General features: G+C 41.6%; 1 protein-coding gene across 3 annotated transcripts in view; it reads right to left on the bottom strand.

Moving 5' to 3' along the window:
* Positions 1 to 2,926: 2,926 nt before the first annotated feature.
* LRRC1 (leucine rich repeat containing 1) overlaps positions 2,927 to 25,770 on the bottom strand; it is a 125,345-nt gene continuing 102,501 nt past the window's right edge. For all 3 annotated transcript variants that reach the window (XM_025890647.2, XM_073905108.1, XM_073905107.1), the window contains exons 10-14: positions 24,555 to 24,638; positions 14,790 to 14,905; positions 7,606 to 7,778; positions 6,189 to 6,325; positions 2,927 to 4,567 (exon numbers count right to left, since the gene is read on the bottom strand). In XM_025890647.2, the coding sequence (XP_025746432.1) occupies positions 4,409 to 4,567; positions 6,189 to 6,325; positions 7,606 to 7,778; positions 14,790 to 14,905; positions 24,555 to 24,638 (669 nt within the window). In that variant the 3' untranslated portion in view covers positions 2,927 to 4,408. The remainder of the gene's footprint in view (positions 4,568 to 6,188; positions 6,326 to 7,605; positions 7,779 to 14,789; positions 14,906 to 24,554; positions 24,639 to 25,770) is intronic.

The following is a 25,770-nucleotide window of genomic DNA, read 5'->3' as shown; positions in this document are numbered from 1 at the left end:
GTCTCCCTTTAAGAAAGGAGACAGAAAAGGAGGAAGTAATGAAAATCAAAATGAAATAAAGTAGATGTAAGACAGTAAATGAGCACAAGAGACCCGGGCCTTAGAAACCTGAGGACATTGTGTGGAAATGCAGAGAGACCCTTTTCTCAGTCAGAGGTTTAATGCTTTCTTGTAGAAACTAGCTTCACCTTGCGGCTAGCCAGTTAGTAGCCCCCAGTTACAATGAGGGAGCTGCTGTGAGACCATGGCTAACCTCACCATTAAGTGAGCTGACATGACAGTTTAAGATTTCCCTCCCCAATTATGTAACTCAAGGGTCTCTATGCGACACCCACAGGTAAAAAAGTTTTCTCTGCCAGAGAGCCAGCGTGGTGCCCTCATTTCTGAGGGACACTGCGCTCGTGATCACATACTGCTGGCTCAGGTAGGGACTGTGGAGCTGCTAATAACACTGCTTAACAATGGCAAGACCTGTAATGATAGCAGCCACCCACTTCCTGAAAGCTGATGTTTCATGTCTCCCACTTAATCCCCACTCTAAGACTGTGAGAGGTCTTACTGCCCCATTTTAGAGATGAAGGACCTGAGGCCCGGTTACATTGAGTAGCTTATCCAAAGCCACGTGGAGGGGCTGGGATTCAAACTCTATCTATATGATGCCAGGGCTGGGCTATGCTTGAAAAACCTTTAACTCCAAGGTGCTACTTTAAAGGGCATATTCTGTGCCCTGCCTTTCCTAAGTTTTTAAATTATTTCACTGTGCAGTCTTCTTACGGATGTATTTTTATTTTTTATTTTTAAAGATTTTATTTGAGAGAGAGCGAGAGAGCACAAGGAGAGGGAGAGGCAGAGGGGGGAAGGAGAAGGAGACTCCCCACTGAGCAGGGAGCCCTCCCTATTCGGGGCTCAATCTGGGATCATGACCTGAGCCCCTGATCATGGGACCCCCGGGATCATGACCTGAGCCCCTGAGCCAAAGGCAGATGCTTAACCGACTGAGCCACCCAGGTGCCCCTTTTGGATGTATTTTAAAACATAATTCGGTTCCTTTAAAATAGCTAGGTCTTGGGTTGATAACTGTTGAAGCTGAGTGAAAGGTATATGGGGGTTCATTATATAATTCTACTTTTGTATGTTTTTGACTATCTGTAATAAAAAGTTTGGGTGTTATTGTGGGTTTTGTGTGTGTGTGTGTGTAGTTGTTGAATTGGAGCGAGATTTCAACTCTCCCCGGTGTCACTGAGCTACAAGAACCCTAACTGCCTTCTACAAATAAGCAGCTGCAGGGCTGTCCCTCCTCAGTGGGTGTCAGTCACTTTTACACGGTGAGACCTGGCTGTTCAGAGTAACTTTTAGACGAAGGCAGAATCTTTCCCAGCCTCCACCCCACCCACGAAGCGTGTCTTCTCCGGCCTGGTAGATTTCCCAAGAGGCGGCAGGCTGCCTCGGCAGCCTGCACCCGCACCTCCACCTGGGCTCCCTTACCTGGGACAGCTACCTAAGAAGTTTTTAGGTAGAAAGATTGGGTTGGTCAGGACCACGCCTCCGAACGTGCCAGGAAAAAAAACCAAACCAAACCAAAACAAAACAAAAACAACACAACACAACATCCAGGCAAATAGTTCTAGTTTTCTTACCTGTCCCTCTTTTCCATCAGTGACTTCCATTATTTCAACCCCCCCCCCTTTTTTTTTTTTACTATTTTAGCCACTTAGGCATAATTCCCTGGCTAAAAACAGGAAATAAGGGGCCACAAAAAAAGTGGGTGAACAGGTCATAATAATCTTTCCTGCTTTTACCTGTCACTCCCACAATACAAACAGGCAAGCCATACACTGAACTCCTCCCTTTCCTGAAGGAAGGGCCAGACTGTGGGGTGGGGTCCGCCAGGGCCCCCGCTAGGAAAAGGTCAGGAAATTCTGGCACTAGCCTCACAAGGGATAGGTATCCTTTCGCATAATTAGGTTTTCCCTCTAATGCCAAGAGAGGCTTCACTGGAAAAGACTGGCATGTTCTTGAGTTGGGTCTCTTTGGTTGATGTTGTTTCCATCGTGAGGTGTAAGCCTGGTCCCGGCCCCCTGAAGGTAAAGGGCACAGCAGTGTCACCCAGCACAAACAAGTAAAATGAAAGTAACTTTTCTCTTCGCAAGGAAGGGGAAAACAAAATACCAGAAACTGAAAACAAAACAACAAACAAAACAGGTGAATGTGTGGTAAAGAAGGGCAGCCAAAGAAAACAGATAATTACCTACATAAAATTTCCTAGAAAAATTTAAGCACGCCCTCTATTTTGCCCACTGCACTCCCCCAAAAGCCAGGATAAACTGAGTGGGAAAGGGTGGGCTTTATATGAAAACAAACAAACAAAAAACATCATTCGAGTTCTTTAGCTTCAAGATTACTCTCCTTAAATAAAACCAATTTGTTTACCTATCAGTCCATGAGTGTAGTGGCATCATCTTCACAGGCCTAAAGCAGAGTGTAACAAAATCTTAAAATGGAGAAAAACCAAACATGTACTCACAGATTGGGGAGCAAGGTATGAAACTGACAAGCCAAAAACCACTTATAACTCATGGTACTTCCAGTTCAATAAATACATTTTAAAATAAATAAATAAACATACACATACACAAACAACTCCAAAAGCAAAATGAACCCAGTAAGTAAATGCATAGCTGTAATAGAAGGTGTATTTGGTTGGTTGAAAGCAGGTTCCTATGGAGTCCAGCTGGCCAGACAGCCACAACCCAAAGTTATTAGCCAGAGAGGAAGGCAGTTCTGGGGTCTGTGCTGTGTGGCAAAACAGCAAGCAATTAACTCAAAACTGACCAGTTTAGATATTTAATGGATGGGAGCGCATCGTCAAAGAACTCAGCTACTTGCCACCATCTGAACATACAAGGTGATAATTAATTTTAAAAAGTTGTATGGTTAATTCCAGGGTGATTTTATTTCATGGAGAGAAAAACAAAAAACCAACAATATCATGATTTTCCTAGATACCACATATTGACTGGCACTTTTCATTTCTCTTTTATGACATTATTCCCCCCCCAAAAAGGAAAGAAATCAACAGAAACATACCAAAACATACCCCCATGCCCCTTAAATTAGCAGATTTAAAATTAAAACTTGAAGCAAGGATTTGTTATACTTTGATTCAAACTCTATTTACAAATTAAATTGCACTTACAAAGATAGCAACATTTCTAATATGGTTATTTTGCTTTATTGTGGTTTTATATCTCAATATAAAACTTTTAAAGCTTTCTTCCCTAAAAATCATACTTTCTTTTGCAGTACAAAATTCATTTATCCACTGAATTTCTGAACCAGTTTTCTCCTTTTGTGCTTTTCTGCTCTCTTTTATTTTATAAATGGCATACCTTCCAAATAGCTACACTCAGACACTACACTCATAAGAGACTCATTCATAAAAAGTTAAAGTGTAAGACATGAAATATTAGCAATCTAATCCTTTGGTTCATCTTTAAAAAAAAATCAACTGATTAAATTTACAAATTGGTGGTAACTCTTCTTTTTGGTTAAAAACAAATCCACCAGATAGATTACTGATTAAAATCCAACACTACTTTAAAAGTAGCACATTCCTAGTCTCATCTCACTGCTCAAGGATGCCACTGCGTACAACTGGTTTGACATGATTCAGGATACAGTAAGGCACAAGTGGATGGTACAAGTGAAAACAAATACTTTAGGACTGCTGTTTTGTTGTTTTTTTTTTTCTGCACAAATACTAAAATATGTACCGTTTCCAAGATAAAATAACAAAAAAAAACTTTTTTTTTGCTACGAAATACCTATACAAAATTTTTAAATTTACACCATCTGAGCTGCCAGAACGTTTTTTTAAAAAGGATCAGTTATGCCCCGTACATAAAACTATCTCTCATCAGTAGGTCCAAGAGAACTTGGGCTCAAAATGTCCCAGCACTTTACGGGAGGGAGGAGGATCAACAAAATTTCCCTTCCTGCTCTCCCTTACCCCAACATAAGACAGAAACAAAGGTCAGATGTTTACAGTAGTGTATTCTACTTAGGACAAATGACTGGAAGTCAGGGGAAAGGCGGCACACCGGGGGCGCACTGGGCGCCCTGGCTGGCTGAGGAGCCGGAGTAAGGCACTTCCATCGGGAGAGCAGCAGGCCAGCGCGCGGCCTGGGCGGTGACGCGCACGTGCGTGCCCACGTTCTGGGGCGGTGACGCGCACGTGCGTGCCCACGTTCTGGGGCGGTGACGCGCACGCACCCACGTTCCCGGGCGGTGACGCGCACGTGCCCACGTCCCGGGGAAGCTCCAGGACTGCGCGAGGCTCCTCGGTAGGAAGGAGATAGGATCTCAACAGCAGGGGAAGACACGGGAGGTAAAATTCGGAGGTGAAATTCTATACAGAAGTGGTCACTCGGTCAATGGCGTGATTGACCTCGTTTTTGTTTGAATCCAGTCCTTTAGCAGCATTCATGTCATTCCGTAAATTCTCCACTGTCTTTTTCATGTTCTTTAGCTCCCCTGGGTGTGGAGTGGCTCGCCGCAGAAGTGTTCTCTGAAAACAAGCAGGGGAGTGAGTGTGTGGGTTTTATGCCATTCCGCTTTCAAACACGCAGCTTCAAGGTGGGGGCACTCGGGGACAAAGCCTCCCTTCGCGCGCGCGCAGAAGCTAAGAGGGGGCGGAAGCGCTTCCTCAGGAGCCCTGTGCGCTTCTGAGCTGCTTACTAGCAGCTCGTGGAAGACGAAGGTGTCGCGTGTAACTTAACCGAGTCCACACAGAAGGATTACTTTCAGAATAAAAGAGTACTTTGTAAAATGTAAGATCAGCTTAAGATAAAAATAAAGTTCCATGAAGGGCAAGGAAACAAGGATTTTTAAGATGTTAGTGTGGGGTGTGAAGAAAGAAAAAGATAAAGGGGTAAACAAATTCTAACTTAAAATCACTGCCAATGGTCTACTACTATCTGAAGTGGTTCTGGCTTCCTTCAACCCTGGCGGCATGGGAGTGTAAGGAAAAGGGAAGCGAGAGAGAAGGGCTGCTTTTCTTACTTCGCTGCTGTGTGTGTGTTGTTCGTATTACCTACTAAAGAGAGTTCACATTCTTCTAATAAAGGCCACAGTGCTGGGAGTGAAGTGTCAGGGAAGGGACAATCTTTAAAAAATTGTGTTATTTGACATGTCACGCACTCTCTGGCTCGTAGGACAGCATTTCCGTCTTGTAAATGGCCTGTCCAGGAGCTTCCGGAGGAGGAGCCTAAGTAGGGTAACACAGCACTGCACGGGCACTACTGAGGCAGTGAAGGAGCTGGTGACATCCTCACCCTCCAGCAAGCCACCAGGTAAGCACTGACGACTCCTTTCTGCTGAAGTCACTTGGTCGTGCCTAATCCCTATTCTGCGCTCCACTGCAGTAAACACGTAAAATCCCATTTGGTGGCAGCTGAAATAACAAAGACCACAGGCAGTCTTTTGCTTTGGGGGCTGCAGGTACTCCCTCTAAGCTCCGCTTATGAAAATCTCAGCACTAGGACTTTAAGACGCCCAAGTCAACTTGTAGTAATATTTCAAGAGTTGTCATGGACTCCTGGAGACCCCGGCAGGCCGAGAGACATTTTTAAAGTGTGGCTATGTGCTTAGAAATTAGAGTAAGGCTAAGTAGTACTTTCAAATCTATTCCTGATTTTTGGATGAAAACTTGTAAATTAACCCAACTAAGATGGCAGGCACTCCGCCTGAGGGTGAAGAGAATGATTACATAAAGGAGAGAGAGAAGCACAGCTCCACAGAAGGCAAGCCAAGTCACGCTGTGAAGTGTGAATGGAGTCATCATGGTACACCTCTAAATGGTGGTGGGAAAGAGACTTCATTCACCAAGAACAACAAAAACAGAACAAATTCCCAATCAGTTCAGTGGAGCTGAAAAGGGATGCTAACACAAATAAAGAATAAGAGTATAAACTATTCAAGAAAAAAACCCAAAAGTTCCATTTGCTTTATATACATTTGGTGAATCAGTACCTAGAAATACCTAATTTTGTCTTCTAAAAAAATTCTTGTAAAGGCAAAGCAGAGAACATTTTGAAATTAACAGAAATCCTTATTAGGTGCCACTCTTGATCTTGGAAAGGTTTTAAATTTTGAATTTTCAGGGAGGCCAACAATCTCCATTTCCATACCGTTTCATTGTCTTCTTCATCTCTTTCATCTTCCAGAAATCGGATTGCACTGACTCTGTTCACCGCACGCTCATTCCAGGCCTCGTCCGGGACATCATTCACCAAGCTCTCCAGTGCCCCACAGCGAGGCAGGTTCTCTGTCATGGCAAAGACCACATCAGCTGGGAACCTGGGTTTGTGTGACTGGTAACTGCTATGTAGTATTTCAGAAAATTTAAAACAAAAAGAAAAAAATCTGGGACAGGGTTACCCTTTCTTTTCAATGATGCATAATTCTATTGAGATCATATAAAATATCTGCTAAATTAATATTTAGTATCTCATTACAGAATGTCATCATAATTTATAGAATCCTTTTTCACAGTTCTTTTCTATATACTAACTTTAAAAAACTTCCTCATGAGGGGTGCCTGGGTGGCTCAGTGGGTTAAGCATCCGATTCTTGATCTCAGCTCAGGTTTTGATCTCAGCGTCATGAGTTCAGGCCCCATGTTGGGCTCCACATTGAGCATGGAGCCTTCTTAAAAACGAAAGAAAAAAAAAAAAGCCTTTCACATGACAGTGATGTGGCTGCACATGTTGGACACTAGTACTTTCCTTAGTAACATGTTCTGCTGTTTTCCCTTGGGGTCTTCAAAGCTCCTCTAACAAGGCTGGGATTGGCAAGATGATTTTGCGGCCTTTCTACCTGGGGACTCCTATTCTCCCAGAGCACTCAAGTTGTCTTCTATCAAAACCAGCTCTCAGCAAAAGATTTATAATGGCAATTTGATGGTAGTGCAAATATTTTTTAAAACCACACATAATTTACAAAACAAAGATACAATGACTTAAAATAACAGATTGGCTTAAAAACTATTTGTCAGTGGGGGCGCCTGGGTGGCTCAGTCAGTTAAACACTGACTCTTGATTTCAGCTTGGGTCATGATTGCAGGGTAGTGAGATCAAGTCCTGGTCAGGCTCTGCGCTCAGTGTGGAGTCACCTTGAGATCTCTCTCCCTCTCCCTTTGCCCCTGCCACTCGTGTTTTCTCTCTCTAAAATAAATTAATAAATAAATAAATCTTTAAAAAAAAACAAAAACTGTTTGTCAGTGGTGTTCAATACTAACCCTCTGAACCACCAGTCTGGATTTTAAGGGACTCTGTCAACTTTTTTAAGAGTATTTGTACTTTCAGCCTTAGTGATAATTCAAACCCAAAAGCCTGTTTAAGGAATTTCAGGTATGATAAGCAGGTGTGAGGGGTACTTTTTTTCGAAGGTGCAGGGGAACGAACCTTCCCAGAGGACACCCACAGTGACCTCACCCGGGCTAGGGGCACATTGGACAAATTACACACGTGGGAGTAAGAGGTCTTACGGATAGGTATTGGCTCCTACTAATTCTTGTGGCCATATGAGTATTGTTCTTAATTTCACCTTGGCAAGTAGGTTCAGAAGGCAGCTGAGGAAGCAAGACACAGGTCAAAATCTTCTCTCCTGTGGTGTGGTCTGTGTCCGTCTGGAATGTGAGCAGGGGCTGGGATTGGTTGTCAGACAACCACAAAGCCTTCAGCTTCAAGGCGGTCAGGGATAAAGGCAGATGTAACAGCCTAATTTAAAACAAAAGAAGACATCAAGGTCTCAGATTTTATAATTACATCAATCCCTATCAATACAGATAGAAAAAAAACCATTACAAAGAACCTCATGGATTCAACATGGAACAAGATGTTATGTTTATAATAAAATCCTTGGTGTACTCTTTGTGAGCACACTCCTCAGTCCGTCACTGTGCTTCCCTCTTCTGCTGTCATGTCTCTCATCAGCACCTCCGGCCACAGGGCAAAACGTTAGAGGAGGTTTCGATTTAAAGAGGAAAAAAAGCCAGTGTGACCGTGGAAGGACCCAGAAGCAGGAGTTCTAAGTCAATGGCAAAAGCCCCCCTGACGATGGCCTGTTTTCAGTAGCACTTGGCAAATGAGGAAGAGTGAAAGGAGATGCCTAGGGTGCTAAAGAGTTTAAGTGGCAGTTATAATAAAGATTAAAACATTTTCTTCCTGCACTGCATTTTCTTTCTCTAAGGAGATTATTTTAGGTATCCATGTTAAACTTGTATCTTCTAGTTTCTGGAAGCTCCCACTTCCCCAGACTCCTATGTGATAATTAATGTCCACTTCACATTGTTTCAGTTTCAAATGAGATCATATATATTAAAGCTTTAAAAACTGTAATGTGACACCCAAAGATTAATTTTATATTAATGTTCACACACATGTCTGACAGAGTGGCTGCACCCACGTAACTCTACACTTAGCAAAGACCAGCACTGGGAATCATATATAGTGCATACTTGCCGAAGATTACTTTAGTGCAGTGGTTCTTAACCAGGGGCGCTTCTGCCCCAGGGACATTTGGCAACGTCTGTACATATTTTTGGGCGGTGCTGTTGGCATCGAGTGGGTAGAGGCCAGGGATGTTGCTAACATCCTATAATGCATAGGACAGCCTCCACAACAAAGAATTACCTGGCCCAAAATGCTAACAGGGCTGGGGGTGAAAAGACGGCTTTAGTAAAAACCAATGCTTTATACAAGTCTACTAATGCACTGTGAAAACAACCAAACCTCTGCAGACACCAGGAATTTAAGGTTTAATGAACCTAAGGTTGTATTTGATCAAGTATTTTTACTCTAAAGATGGCTCCATGTGCATTAAATTACAATCTCAGCAGTGACTTCACAAGCTGGACAGTAATGAGCTCACTGCATTCTGTGAGCCACAAGATGAGGCACATTTTCTGAAAAGAAATCCCTGGCCCATGAATTCCATAAGAAGTCATATGGCAGGGGTGCCTGGGTGGCTCAGTCGTTAAGCGTCTGCCTTCGGCTCAGGTCATGATCCCAGGGTCCTGGGATCGAGCCCCGCATTGGGCTCCCTGCTCCGCGGGAAGCCTGCTTCTCCCTCTCCCACTCCCCCTGCTTGTGTTCCTGCTCTCGCTGTGTCTCTGTCAAATAAATAAATAAAAATCTTAAAAAAAAAAAAAAAGAAATCATATGGCAGCATGTATTGCTGGGGCTCTTTCTTTTATGAACTTGCACACCTATTTCCAGTTTAACACATGTGGGAGGTCTACCTATACATCTTACCGAGAGATCAGTACTGCATTATCAGACAGAGATGCCATTCAGAATGGGCAGGCTTATGGAAAACTAACTTGAACTCTATGTAGGGATATGAAGAGAAGTTGTACTCCAATATTACTAAACTAAATAAAATGTAAGCACAGAATGTTGTTACCTTAATAAATGAAGTAAAAATTATCAAAGAGTGCATGGAGAGTGTTAACAACAAATGCATTATTAACAAACTTTTCACAAGAACAAATTAATATGTCTTACAAAATACTTCCAATATACAAGTTACAGAGATGACAAAATATTTTCTTTTCCTAACAGTCCAGCAAAGGCTGGTCCATCCCACACATACGTGTTGGGTGCAGTACTGAGTCAGTGGAATTGTACCTTATGTGGGAGTTAGGTTTTAAAGTCAATGCACCCACGAGATTTCCATGTGTTAAAGTACCCTTGAAAAGTCTCTGTGTATTATACACTCTAATACTTTGCTCTTAAGGGCCGAACTGAGTGAGAAATATGTGTTTTTAAATCCCAGAATCTACCGAGTTCAGTGATAGGACGCCCAAGGGATCTGAGGTAGCAGAGGCTTTACAGCTCCACTTCCTATTCTGAGGTGTTGGGTCTTTGAGCGAGATAGAAAGTGAAATCTCTTATGCTTATACAACAAATTATTCCTGCCTCTGCCCAAAGGCTGTCACACATTTACTCAAATGCAAGGAAGTTAAAGACATAGACGTGTATTTGCCAGACCTGGTGACAGGGATTTTTTTTTAAGAGTATCCTAACACACTGTGAAAGCTTCCAGTACTTTAAAACTTTTTCATTTTATTGAACAAAGGGATAATTCTTTTGAAATTTTCAGGGTCTTACACAAGATATTTACAGTCAGTATCTCTAGATTTCTTAATCATGAGAGCTTAAAGAAAAAAATATTAAGATTCGAAAACTGGCACAAAACACAAATACTCCAACATAGCCATCATACCTTCTCAGAATAACTGGCTTTGCAGCTAAGTGCTAAAGCAAAGGCATAAATAAAGGGCTAAACAGAGCATCAGTAATAAATAACAGCTTCTAAGGATAACAATCATATGGTAAAAGTTAAAATAAATTACTAGACTCTACAACAGATCTTATAATCACATTCAACCAAGCCATATAAGATTAGTGACTTGTCTAGAACATCAGTTTCCCTGTAAAGAATCAGAGGGCCAGTTTGAACATGGTGGTTGCCAAACGAGCACATACCACACATGAGTTTGTTGACTAAGTGTCCCATGGAGGGGTGCTCCAGTAGTGTCAAAGACAAAAAGAAAACAAAAGTGCTCTGTTCCCTGCCCAGTCTGTACATGGAGATTCTGCAGTCTGAGCTAACCCCCACTGATTCACCGCTACCTGGGGCAGAAAATACACATTACACACACTCCTCTGTTTCTCTTGGGTGAACCATCCCAGATAAAAGTGTGTGTGTGTATATATATATTCCTGCTTTTCAGAGGAGTTAAAAGTACATTTTTGGTTTATTCTGGTACCTTCTGTACACTGCAGAATACAAGAAACCACAGTCCTATTTGTACACATCTCACATCTCCCTGTTTTATATAGGACCACATCCCCTCAAAATAAAAAGCCTGTGGTTACTATTTACATCAATGGTACAAGGACTAAAGCAAATGAATAACCACACCATGAGCCAAGCCTCTCATTTCCAGTTAAATCCCTGACCAACTAACCTGAGGTGACCTTCCCCACCTCTGCACTGCTGTAGTGACCGTGCTGTCAAATTTATTTAACAACTACACACGGCCAACTGGATCAATGCAATACTGACTTAACCTACAGTTGCATGCTTCTTACAACCGAATGTTTTTACCTCCTACTAGAATTTTTAGTTTTACCTCCTACCTCCTACTAGAATTTTTACCTCCTACTAAATTTTGTTTTAAGCAAAGTTTTCAAAACTGTTTAAAGACATAGAGAGAAAACATAATCGGTGGGAAAAATTAAGTAATACCAAAATATCTAAAGGGAAAGCCCCCGGTAACCTCAAGCCTCCACTCTGCCTCTAGGGGAACTATTATTAATGCTTTTGTTGTACTGCATAGATATGTTGTTTTAAAAGCAAAAACAAAAATGAGAGTGCTATGTATTGTCCAAGAGCTGTTCTTTTTATTTGGTACCATGGGCCTCCTGTGTCACTACACAGAAAAATTATCTCCCTCTTTAACTGCTTACTATTCCACAGTATAGCTACACTGCCATGTTGTGTTTTGTCTTTTAATATTTTTTCTCAGTTTTACTGAGCTATAATTGCCATGTAATATTGTGTAACTTTAAGGTGTTATATATATTATATATACATATATATTATATATATATTCCTAAAGTGACTACCACAGTAGAGTTAGTTAACACCTCCATCCAGTCATATAATCACCAACTTTTTGTGTGTGTGTATGTGTGTATGTGTGTGTCGAGACCATTCAAAGATCTATTCACTCGGCAACTTTCAAGGATATAAGGTGGTACTGTTAACTACAGTCACCAGGATATACGTTAGGTCCCCAGAACTTACTCATCTTATAACTGGGAATTTGTACCCACTGATCAATACCTCCCTATCTCCCCCACTCTTAGCCCCTGGTGACCGCCATTCTACTCTCTATTTCTAGGAATTTGACTTCTTTAGATTTCACATGTGAGATCAGACAGGATTTGTCTTTTTCTGTGTGACTTATTTCACTTAGCATAATGCCCTTAAGGTCCATCCATATTGTCATAAATGTTTTTTTTCTTTCTTATGGCTGAATAATATTCCATTATATATATCACACCACATCTTCTTTATCCATTCATTCATCTGCTGATGATGTTTAGGAGGTTTCCATATCTTGGCTACTGTGAATGGTACAAGGACTAAAGCAATGCTGCAGTGAACATGGGAGTGCAGATCTCTCTTCAATATCCTGTTTTCATTTCCTTTGGCTATATACCAGAAGTGGGATCACTATAGCATATGATGGTTATATTTTTAATTTTTTGAGGAACCTCCATACTGTTTTCTCTAGTGGCTATGCCAATTTACCTTCCCACCAGCAGAGTGCGGGGGTTCCCCTGTCTCCACATCCTTACTAACACTTGTTATCTCTTGTCTTTTTGACAACATCCACTCTAACAGCTGTGAGGTAATATGTTTTAATATTTTTAGATCTAATTTTGGGGGTTATAAAATTCAAAGGCACGAACTGTTTCCCCATTGGTAGTCACTGTTTCTAGTATTCAGTACTACTCTTCCTCAAAGATCCTCAAATACTAGATATTGTGTAGTGGGTGGATATTCCTATGGGAAAGATTAAGAATTAAGGAAATGGATTCTGTGTCCATGGGTAGCTGCTGACAAAAGACATCTTCTCTGTTACTGTACCACAAGATTTGATACTTAGTTTCCAAGTGGCATTTTATAGTTACCCTATCAAACTTGTCAAAGAAAATTTGTGGAAACTAACATATAGTCTGTGTCATTTGCTATTTTTATATGCTTGAGAGAAGAGGCGAAAACTTCTCTTGTATGTGGTATGATTTCCCATGGTATAACATTTCTGCAAGCTAAAAAGCTGACATCGTAGCCTTTTTTTTATTAGTTTCTATCCTAATACTTTAAATAAGTAGTAATTAAATATTTTAATAGGTTTAAAATTTGGTTATGAATCTGTATATATGAATCTGTGACACATTTAACTGACTCAGATGACAGCTATGTAACTCTACTTTTTAATGGGGTTTTCTCCACCCCAGCCCAAGCATAATAAAAATTCAACTTTCCCTTCTGAGAACTAGAGATTGGAGGCTTCACTCGTGTGAAAAACAGTTTTCAGGCTCAAGAATTAGTGGTGCAATTTCATGCTCACAGGTGTGGCAAGAATCTGGGAAGGTTTGGAGTCACTGAGTTTCTACTGCTGGAGTTTAGGAAAGACCCACCCTTCCCAAGCTCTATGCTTCACGTGAGACTCCATCCAGCAAAAAGTCAACGCTCAACTCAAATTAACCCTGAGTTTCCGGTATCCAGTCAGTGGTTCAAGAATCTATCAAGATGTCCGGAAAGCCTTCGCTTGAAAATGGTGGGCGTTCCCTGAGGCCCGCTGAGTCCTGCTATTTATTAGCACCACTACCTAAATCCATTAGCCAGAATGAGAAATGGTGGCTTGTGCCTGACCTAAGGGACCAGTTTAAGCAGCACTTAGCACACAATCCCCCAAACACTCTTCCGACTGCTGCTGCTATCTCTCATTTAAAGTCATTGATTAGTTTCCCCTGGCTGAGCACTTTTTCTCCTAACTATATAACACTCGAAAGCATTTTTTAAATTCCTTTGGTGATGCAGCCTGTGATACAAAGCATTTCCCAGTGGCCTACTATTCACTCTGCAGAACTAACATTTTTAACATTTTCATTTGGGCGATAAATATCTACCAGGCTTCTAGCATGTGTCAGGCACTGTGCGGGGATAAACGGTACAGTGGCACAGATGCCACATCTGGCTTCGCGCACCTTTAGGTTCAGATGGTCACGCGCGCGTAAGCCGGCAATTATCATACGGTGCTGTCAGTGCTATGTTAGGGGGAATTCAAATGAGCAGGCTCCATGCAAAGAAAGCTCCCCGGAGGAAATGAAAACATGAGTGATGAGAGATAAAAGTGGGAGCCAGAGAGAGGGGGTCCCAGGCAGAAAGAGTAGCTGGGCTAGACTAGGGGAAAGCAAGTGCATATGTGATCTGAGGTGACGAAATCAGTTCGGACTGGCTGAAACAAATCCATAGTCTAAACAGGTGAAGAGGAGGAATATTCCAAAACCAGGGAGCAGTCTACCATGACCTCTGACCTCAGAACGTGAGAAATGGCACTGCTGTGACCTTGGGGAATACCAGTCAGGTAGCTCTTCACTTTGATTATGACCACTTGGTGATTCTGACATTAGCTGGGGATCCTTTGGCCAGAAAAGTGTCCCTTGAATATAATTTTGTTTACAATTTCAAGGGGTTCAGAATCACCAGCAGAGCACATCAAGACTCCTGGTCAAAAATCTAGTTCAAACTCATTCAAGCTCATCCTTCAGATGAGGAAGCCCAGAGGCTCACGATGACTTACAAAAGCTATCAAAGTTAAGGTAAAACCTAAGTATCCCAGTTCTCAGGCAGCGCTGTTGCCCTTACATCACTGTATGCTGTTCTGGGAAGCATTTCTACAGAAGCGTCCACTTAAACTTCAAAGTGCCCTGCACTCAGGCCATCCCTGACCTCTCTACCCCCACATCTAGATCCATCACTCCTGCTCTCAGATTAACAACTTTCTGGGCTCTGGGTCATTCGACTAATTGCTACATATTCTATAAGATGGAGCAAAGGCAAGATGGCAAAGACGCATGACAAAGGCTGGAGTGGATGAACATCTGGCTCTTTTTCTCAAAAAAAGCAAACCAGAACACGCTTACCTGTTCCCTGCCACATCCAGGACATGAAGCTCTGTGGCCTGAGACACCTCCGCAGGTATCCGAGTTAGTCTATTGTCACGCACACAGAACACAGTGAGGCTGCAGCACCCTCCAATCTACAATGAGAAAGAAAATGCATCTTTTTTCCAGGTTTTTGTGGAAGATGGTGGTGGGACTGGAGTATCTTGTTTGTCAACTGGCATGAAAAGAACACATAAAATGATACCACATGATTTTAAGTTTCACTGAGGCCAACTATGATTAATTTAAATCATATAAACATTAAGTAGTCCAGTAAGTTCATAAAAATCTCTACAATATGTTAAATGTACATATTCTAAATTAAATCAAGAAAATAAACAGTACAGTTCAAAAATCTCATTCTGAAAAGCAAGTCATTTTCCACTGCTATCCAAATAGCAACTGTATCTTTTAAATACTAACTAAGCTACCCAGGTCCAGATAAATATTATTTGGTAGATTAAGAATTCTAAGTTTCAAAAATAAGGCCAACAATGATACATGCACACCCCTTTGAAGACTTGCCCATTATATTAAATCCAGTGTTCCCAGTGTCTCAGTTCATTTCAAAAGCAAAAAAAGGAAAAAGGTATCAGATAGACAATACAGTACATTAATTTTCCACCATACATCTTTTAATTGCTTTTGGTCATTCACAACTTGGTAAATTCATTATTCATTTTCCTTTCACAAATGCAAAATCAACAATATTTTAGCAAAAACTGAATGTGGTAAATACACACATTAATCTGGTCAATTTAATGCTCGTAGAAACATATCAATTTCAACATCCATACCAAATTTGATTACTATTAATTTATTTACTTATTTAGTAAGTGATTCAAAGGTAATTGAGCTTTGTATGAGCCTGGTCTTCAAAAAAGAACATAAGCACAAAAGAACTGAACCATTCTCTTGAACAAACTGGCCACGGTTTCTATGGTCAGGAAAGCTGAATCAAGGGGGTGGAAAAATAACTCAATCTCAGACACAACATTCTGCAGGACTCCATACAGTACTACATTCTTCCTGTACTCACTATCCTGACCGAGAGTGATTGCAAGAAAAGGCTCATGAAGGAACCTATTGATGTCTCTCTGACACATGGAAAAATACTCCACAGCTTCCCACTTGAGGAGAGGCAGATTTGCATCTTTCATGATATCTGAGTACATCTTATGCCCTCTTCTATGTATACATGTGTTTAATATATGTATGTACCTTAAAAAAGCAGAATGCATATTTATGAAATTGCTACCTAATTATGAACATTTGGCTTTTTATGAAATAAAAATTATGCTACATAATTATGAACATTACCTTCATGAACGATCTTATTATGTCTTCCCTTAGGAGTTAACATAAAGACTTGAGATCATGTATTTAACCAGAGTACTTAACCATAATGGATGTAAAAGAAAAATAAACATAAAAGAAAACACGAACTAACGTTTGTCTAAAATGGAGAACACCCAGAAAGGCTTTTAGACTGTCCCCATAATTTCTGAGTATTCACATTTCCCATCCCAGTAAAACTGGTGTATTCACTGCCCTCTAAAATATAACATTTTGGTCTCACTGTGTCTTATAGAAATGCTCTTCTTTTTTCTGTCCTTCTAAATCTTACCAACTGCCCAAAAGTAGCTAAACATCCTCTACACCATCGAGTCTTCCCCAAACCCCACATTCCATATTGATACACTGCTCTCTGCATTTCTTTTGTAATTATGACCTATACAAACCCTCTGAGAGATTGTTTCACTGAGATGTTTAACTTGTACGTGTCCATAAAACCAGGGTGCTTGGCAAGTACAGTACCCATCCTACCTACCTGCCAACTTTTCTCATTTAGATATGTTTATACACTTATGTTTATTTATTTACTAGTGAAAGGCTGCTACTTGAAGTTAATATCTGCTTCTACGTGCAGAAATGAAAACCACAAAACTCTTCTTTTTTGTATTAAAAATCATTAGAGAGGCCTCTCTTGGGTTTTATAAATACAGGGCCCCAAAATCATGCCCTAAAAGAGATATACAACAAGATCTTTGAGGGGGTTGGCATTCTTCCCTCTTGAGGAAGGGAATCATCAGTTTTACTCAGACGCCCAGGAATATTATGGAAGGAATCAAAATGTCAAATCTTTTGAGGATGGACATGATTAGATTTTCTCTGAAGTTTATCAGAGATCATCCCAACAAAGATCTATTCATGGGAAGAAATCCCCAAGCTGCTCATGGAGGGGAACCCCCCATGACCCTGCTCCATGTGCAATGGGCTTTGGGCTCAGTGGTGGATCTGTGCCACGTGGGAGGTCTTCCAGGTCAGCACGTGGCTGAGGCTGGACCTCACCTTAACCTTATCATCCTGGCCTGGCTATAAAGACATAAGATTTATCTGTACTCCAGGGAGGCAAAGCAGTTATGCACATACACAACCCTCACAGTGGCAAAATAAGCTACTGGAGTGTGTACAGAGCTGAAACTGCATCATAATTGTGGGCACTCTGTCATGAAGCTGTCCACTGCTCCAGCCACCTGTAGGATATCTGTTTTGGGGCCCTAATACTATACCATGTGAACATTTTCAATTTGTATCATGTACATATCATATCTATCAAAAAACAACTCATTAAGATGGGTCAGAGAGGGCTCTAACAGTTGTTGGAGCAATAAAAGTTCTGGACAAGTAAACACCCCTTAAGTCTTTTGCGGGGGGGCGGGGAATAATGTGAACTCCCAATGGAATGTGTGAGCTGTCGACTGTGTTTATAGTCTCATTTATTTATTTTTTCTTTTTCCTTTCCCCTTCTAATCTCAAACCCATTTGAGACCTCAAGGGGTGGAAAGCAATTGTATTCAAGAGCCTCGTAGGCACTCTGGGTTGTCACAGCAGGCAGAGTGACCTCCTGATCTCTATTGTCGAAGGGTTTCAGAAAACAATGAAACAATGCCAACAAAGAGCGAGTGTTATTGCCCAGCGTGCCGGGACGCCTTTATCACCCTCAGAGGCACGCACTGTCCCAGGCAAAACAGTGCACAAACAGAGACCTCTTTCCAAATCAGCCAGGAAGGCATGGCACGAGCCTTTGGCTTTCAGAGAGGATTATTAAGCAGTAAAAACCATAACTCAAAAGGTATCGTTCTTCATAGACATCAGAGAGGAATGTGGTGCACTGGAGCAGGATGCTCTGGGATCACAAAGACCTGGGCTGGAACTAAGGCTCAGTCCTGTGTTTTGTGTGTTAGACTATGTTACTTTAACCAAAAATAACAATCAGGATCAAATTATATGAAACCACAAACACAATTTAGAACTTATCATAGAACCTGGCCTAATAAATGTGGCTGGCAAACCAACGTGACAGTTACTGTCTTTTCAAGAAGTCCAAGTCCCGGATCCAAAGGACCAGTGCAGTCAACACTTGCGTGCCTGCTGTGTTGTTGGAAGTGTGCTGACCCTGGTGAGCTCCTCCCAGAACACACCTGACCTTCTTAAAGATCTCTCCCCGGCAATGCATCACAGTGACAAAATGACAAAATGTCACCGTGGAAAATACTAGGGATAAATACACCGTGACTTTACTGCTAGTGAAGCACTGGCGTGAGCTCAGTATTCTAGTCTACATATGGTTCATGTGTATTTCTGTTTTCTCTCTCGGGTTCAGGAGGGACAGTTTACAGCATCCTTAGTGTTCATCAGGATAAAATGCCTGTATCACTTAGAAATTCTGGGAAGCAGAGTCACTGTTTAAATAACTTGTTACCATCTATGTAGGAAGCTGGTATTTTTAAACTTCCTTAAACCACATAATAGCACCTTCCCAGAATACAAGGGATTGGACTTGGAGAACTACAGAATGTAGCTGAGAATCTTTGTTTTGCTGGTTTGTGTCTCTTAATTCCAGACGATACATTCCTTCACTATTTGTACCTCATTTAACCCATCTTGAGGAGATGGGACCTGCAGGTCATTGAGCAAACCCTGAGTCGGGTCAGCTGCGCTAAGTATTAATTGCCTGCAGGTGACATTACTCAAGAAGAGAATCACTGTCAGTGATCCAAAGAGAAAGCCCATATATATTAGTCATCCTTGTCTACCTATATTCCACTTTCTGAACACCTGCCCCAAGTGTGAAGAAACTTTCATTTTTCCTTCACTATCTGCCTTTTAATATTCTATATGTAACAGAATGGAACCCACATTTCACTGGCAGAAAGGAAAACGTACAATAAGTGAAATCTGGTCAAAATACAATTTGAGCTGTAATAATATGGTGAGTAATTTTAGAAACCAAAGACTGTTTTTTGCCTTTCCCATCATCATCTGTGGCATATTATTCGAATGTTCCTATTTCATAAATATTTTGGAAATCATGTGGCTTTGGGACTTCCTGAATTGTTGGGCCCCTGACATCAAAATATCCACTAACAGCTATGGCATTCTTCATTTCTAATTATAAAAAAGTTATGTTGACTGAAAAATAAAAACCATATATACACACACATAAAGGCACAAGGAAAAAACTCAGACCAATCCTACCCCAAAGGGATAATTGGTATTAACATTCTGAAGTACAATCTTCCAGTATTATTGCCACGCGCTTGTGACGATATATATACACACACACTTTGATGAAATTAGGACCAACACTATGATCTTCAGCACTTCTGTTTATACATGACACGAGGAACATCCTCCCACATCATTATGTTTCTAAAAGGACTTTTATTGACCACATAACTATTTCGTTCTACAGACGTCTCGCAGATCACACATCTCCCGCATTAGATGCTGATAGTTGGTTCTACCATGTGTTTCCTGTGTCATCTTGGGCAAGTTACTTCAGCTGAGTCTGGGTTTCCAGGACTCTTGGATGTTGATAACGACTTACCCACACCTCACAGGACTGTTGTGAAGATTAGACACGAATATGCAGGAAAGCACAGTACCTGGCGGTGCGTGTGAGCTGCCCCTGTATGTGTACCTGTTAGCTGCCCCTACATATACATGAGAAATATTCTTGTGCATGGTTTTCATGTGTACCACACTATGTTCCTAGGACAAAGCCCTAGAAGTGGCACTGCAGAATCAAAGGGTATGAACACTTTCAAAGGATCCTTCAATATGTGTTCCCTTCCAGAAGACATAATAATTTATACTTCCATATTATCTATGCATTTTCCTGTGCCCTCGCCAACATCTGGTATCATTTTTTTTTTTAAATCTTGACAATTTGAAAGGTCAAAAAGCTTCTATTAACATTTCTGTGAATACTGATGGGACTAAAATTTTTTCACATCGATAGCCATTTCTATTTTTTTTTCTCTAAATCACTTATTGTTTATTGTGGTGGGTTCTTTGCTTTAATTTTTGTCCACTTTTCTCTAGTGGGAACATCTTTTTCTCAATGATCAGGAAGGATTTCGAATAGAATGAGGAGAGACCTCTTCATCTGTAACGTTGTAAGACCCTGGCCCCCAGGCTGTCTTTACCTTCTTGAAGACCAGAAATCTAATTTTCACATAGACAAATTCTACCAACTTGTTGTTTTTTTAGGACTTGTTTCCTCTTTCAAGTTTGGGAATGCCTTCTCCATTCTGAAATCCAGTGGCCAACCATATTTTATTCTAGTATTTTTAGGTTTTATCTTATCTCTTTTATCAATAATCCATTTTAGAATATGATGGAAGCTTACACTAAATTGTAATAAGAAGACAGAAAGCTATCCATAAAACGAATTCTCTATCATCACAGACACTTCTGAAAATTACAATATTTATGGGTAATTAACATTTACAGAGTGCCAGATTTAAAACAAAAACAAGCTTTGATAAATGATCTGCAAATCCTATCTTTTGATTGGGTAAGTGTGATGGAGTCAAGATCACTTTCACTTTGACTTAATGGAGACAAAAGACTGGACGCTAAACTTGGACACATGCTCAATTTCTTCCAGCCAGAAACTCTTTAGATGGTGCAGGTTGTTCAAAGGTAAGATTTGTCTGGGGAATATTATGAAGTTGCTGGCTCTCTTTCATCATACTCACAATCACACATAAACCAACTCCCTGTCTATCCATGCATCACAGAATGCAGTCTCTTCTTAATTCTTCCCTCCACCAAAAACGTTAAGTTTTTTAGGGAGCCTTCTTTCCCCCAGAAGCATACACACTTACATGACAGAATGAGAAATAAAAGATACAAATAAGTTGCTTGAAAAATCAGAAGCATGCCACATGTAGCAAATAAAGCAAATCTAGCCTTTCCATTGGAGAGAGAATTATGCTGACAAACCGGAATTTAGTGAAGACAGATGAGCTGCCATGTTATGCCTTTCGGAATTTCTGAATAACTTAAAATGTAATTCACAGAAAAGCATTCTTTTGAGAGAGAACAATCTGAACAAATCTGACAAACACGTAACAAAATAAGGTTCCAGGCCATGCGGTCATTTAAAAAAACAAACAAACTGAGTTTAGAGGAAAATGTCCAATATTTTACAATGAGGAACACACAAAGCAGTCAGCTGATTTGAAATCTTCATGCATTTCAGAAGCAAAATGGAAGTTAGAGATGCAACTGTGGTCTGAACAATACTTACAAGATAACAACTTTACCCGACTTTTCTAAATTTCCAAGCAGCTAACAATTAAGAAAACAAGAGACATTCATTGATTTGCAAATGTTTGCTACAAATAACACCACAAAACACAAACAGAATCTATTATTGTGACCCACACAGTACATTTTCCCCTCACTTGGGAAAAAAACCAAAAACAAATAAATGCTGCCAGAGACTAAGGAGCTGTGCTCTAAAACATGATATACAATAGTATCAAATTAAAGAAAGCCAAAAAATAGGAAGAACTACATGGCACACCAGACCCAATCGCAATCAATACAATTATGGATTTTGGGCATATATACTGAATCAGTCAGCGTTTCAGTTTAGATGTGTCATGCGTGCAACTTAACTGTTCAAGAGAAAGTAGTAGAGTTTTGCAAGTGCAGAATCCAACAAGGAAAGTATAGGATGTGATCAAATGGTATCAAGCTTGAAGGCAGAGCAAGTGCACACACACATAGTCCCCTAGGCCCAGCCCCACTGCCCCGATTCCACACCCACCCACACACACACACGCATGCACACACACGTGCGGTCACAGGGCCTGCCACACTCAGTGCACAGAGACTCATGGCACGGCAGTGCGGCACAGACCACCACGACACACTTGGAGGTCAGGAGGCCTGGGGTGGTCTGGCTGCTCAGCCCCGATAGTCAACGGCAAGCACTCAGCTGCCATTTCTCTGGGGTCACCACACTGTAACCCGCAGTGGAATCAGGGACATGGGCTCAGGGCGTTTCCCTACCCTGGGAGGTGAGTGTGAGTGAGTAGCAGTGAAGGTGTGCTAGAAGAGAGCCAGTTCCTAAAAACCTCAGCACATTCTCTGCTTTCTCTCACCACTGCAGGAAAGGGCACAGACTCTATCATCAAGCTCTACCTGCCAGAAAACCAATCACAATTTCATAGAGAGTGGAGAACACGTGACAGCTAGCTAGAATGCTTCAAAGCTAGAACTATTTTCACACCACATTCACTTTCCACATCGTGCAACACTGTTCTAATAAATTTGCACAGACACACAGCACGTGGTGGGCATATCCCTCTGGACCCTGAGTACAAGTTTCATTCTCTTAAAATGTAAAGAGGACAGATGCTAACATGATGGCAGTAATTTTACACAAATAAAATGTTAAAGTTGTGCCTAGGATGTATTCCTTTGCAAGAGAATCAGAAGAGGGGGATGGGGAAGACAGGCTAGGTGGGGAAACGTACTGGGGATGGACATTCAACTCCCAAGTGCTCCCTTCAGCACTAACCTTGAAAGTGTTCCTGAAATGTATTAATTTTCGAACATGTCCAAACTAAAGACAGTCTGACCTCTCTTTACCAACTGAAGGTCCTGTCTTACCTCAGGGCCACATGTGAAAAGGCTGGACTGAATCTGTATGACCCGAGCGGCCATGCTTTCCTTGGCCTGTGGAAGAACAGTGAGCGGGCTGTGGGGACACATCTCTGAAGCCCGTTCTACTGACTGCTAGCTTGATGAGGCCTGCTGAGGAAGGCTTTCCACTGGCCTCAGCTTCCTCATCTGGAAAATGAGGAACTCTCCCTTATGACCTCAAAAGCCATTGTGAGGATTCAGGGAGTTAGCAAACACAACAGCACCGAGTACAGTAAGTGGCATCTAGAAAGAAAGAAATCTTCCCTACTTCCCTGTGCACATGTCTACGTGTCCAGTCCACTACTCATTCAACAAGAGTAAAATCAATATTCAGAATATCAGCTCTGTGTTTTGGTTTATCACCGTGAGACCGGAACTAACATGTTCTAATTATCAGAACCTCTTACTTGTGTCCCAGTTTAGCAGAGGTTTACTGAAGTCTTTCTGTAGGGAACAGTTTTCTTTAAGTGCCAGTGCTCAGAGTAAGGATGGGTCAGAATATGGCCACATTTATGACAAATACCCTCTATGCATCCCTTCAGAAATGTTAGCTGTCTTGCCCAGGCAGAAGACTGGGACCCAGAGGGTAGAGCACCAAGATGAGGAAAGAGAAAGAGAAACCGAGCAAAGCTCAGACACCCAGAGAAGGGCCATAGGAAAATAAGAACACACAAGTTCTGGCTGGTGGGATGGTAGTTTTAAAATTATCCCAAGAGAAATAAAAAATAATAATAATAAATAAATAAATTAAATAAAATTATCCCAAGAGAGATGTAAGAAAGGGTAAAAACAGAGATAGGAAGGACACTGCGCCTGGCCAGGGATCATCTCACACAATATGACACCTTTTCATGTGAGGCCTAACAAAGGGGACGGGGCTCACCAATATTTGATGAGGGGGGGAAGAAAGGCGGCTAAACTGAGTTTCAGGCTAACAGTTAACAAAAAAATCAACTACCCATCTCCCAGTTCCTCTAGTTCCAAATAGAAGGTAAGCTTTCTTGTTAAACATCACACATGCATCCTTGTTAAATCTGCTCTGAGTCCCCTTGTTTTCAGCCAATTCCCTTGCCAGAACTGAAGTGCCTCTATGACTGCACAACTACTTCCCACAATGCATGGTGATGGTCTCTTCTCCTGGTTGGATCATTCACACACACACACACACACACACACACACACACACACACACAATTCCTAAGAATCTGGCTACAGCTGCCCATTCACCTCCCTCTATGTGAATGCCTTTGTGAAGAGTTCATTCACTCTCTCCCAGACATGAACACTGCCGGGTATCGGTCTCTGCCCACTAAAAGGGTTGCATCAAGGTCCACTTTTATAATTCCAAAGGCTTAGGAAGCAGTTTAATTTCACATTTAACTCCGTTAGACCCAACGTTATCCATTTCCTCTGCTAAACTCCCAAATTACCTATTTCTGTCAATGGTTCTCTGTATGTCGGGCCAGAAATGTCAAACTCTCTCTTTCTCCCACTTAAAATCCTATCAATTCGCCTTTCTCAACAATGCTCATAGTCATCTGGACCCACCTACTCTCTTTAATGTTACTGATGATCATTCTTTGATATAACTCCTCCACCCATTTCTATGCTCACAAATGAGAGTACATAACATTTAAAAAGCACTGCAGTAAGTCTTTTAAAACATGTGACATTTTTGATCCCTTGTGTGCTATTATTTCTTTATAATTATTACTGTTCTTTTAAAGCACATACCTCTTTTGGTAAAGACACTAATTTATTTCTGTCTGCATTCAAGTTGCTCAACTTCTTAAGTTTTCCAATGCTCTTAGGTAAGGTCTGTTAAAACAACATTTTAATTATTAATTTAATACTTTTTTTAACATGACTCACAGTAAAACAGATCTTTTCAAGGACTTAAAGAATATCATCTCATCCAGCAAGAGACATAATAGTTCTTTCTGAATATTGGATAGGTCACAGCTCATTTGGAAGATGCAGAATTATGTATTTTGCATTTTTGTTAAAACCAGAGTATGTTTCAATGAAATGAAGTCAAAGGCACAGACCTGGAAACAGAGAAACACCTAGTAAAGGAGTAATGCTCTTCAACCTAAGGAAGAATTTTCACCTCAAGATGCATCCCTTCATTGCCTGCACCTTGGAGAACACACTGGGATATATAGCTTGGATGACCCGGAAGCCAGAGGGCTGGGGAGACCAGAATCCTGAGCAGGAGTACCGTGAGGCTGGGGGAAGGGCAGGCGGCATGGGGACAGGAGCAAGGTGAGCAGGGCTGGGAGGTGGGGCGTGCAGAGCACTCTAGGAACCAGGTGGGGCCCTGGTGGAGGGGACAGCTTCAACGCTCCGCTGGAAGCCAGCGGCGAATGTTATGTTTACAGCTGTTATGATAACGATCTGTAAGCCTAAAACCATAAACTAGCATCAGAAGATTGGGGCACTTCCACTACACCCGCCAGAGGAGGCTGCCCAAGCTGCCTGAGGAGAGATGGGGCTGCGCTCCTGCTCCAGCTCTGTGTCCTACCCACTCGTGCTGTCTTTCTGCTCTCTCCACCTCAAGAGCACCGCTTACTGTTTTTATAAAGAAAGGAGAAAAGAGAAGAGGATAAAGGAGCAGGGAGAGTAAGGTAGGAAATACAGTGACAAAGAAAGGTGGGAAAGTACGGTGAAGCAAACACAGCTGCTAGAAGACAACGGAGAGAGAAGGAGAGGATGGAGTGATCGGTGAGAGCCTGACGAAAGCAGAGAGCAGCCGGACGGGAGCAGCAACAGAGATCCGCTATCGTCCTGCTAATTACCCACCACCCCCCCCCCCCCCCCCCCCCGGTGGCTGACGCCAAAGCTTCGGCCTTGGAAGGATGGGGAAGCCCGGGCCAAGTGTGGGACACCTGCAGCTACCGACACCCCCGATTTCTAGGGTGGGGTAAGATCTCAGTTCCACGCTCAGCCC

The sequence above is a fragment of the Callorhinus ursinus genome, unplaced genomic scaffold, assembly GCF_003265705.2.
Source record: "Callorhinus ursinus isolate GAN/ISIS: 27379988/994484 unplaced genomic scaffold, GSC_fseal_2.0 scaffold22, whole genome shotgun sequence".
NCBI lineage: Eukaryota > Metazoa > Chordata > Mammalia > Carnivora > Otariidae > Callorhinus > Callorhinus ursinus.
The sequence above is the reverse complement of the archived record's forward strand: the minus strand, read 5'-3'. Positions and strand labels throughout refer to the sequence as shown.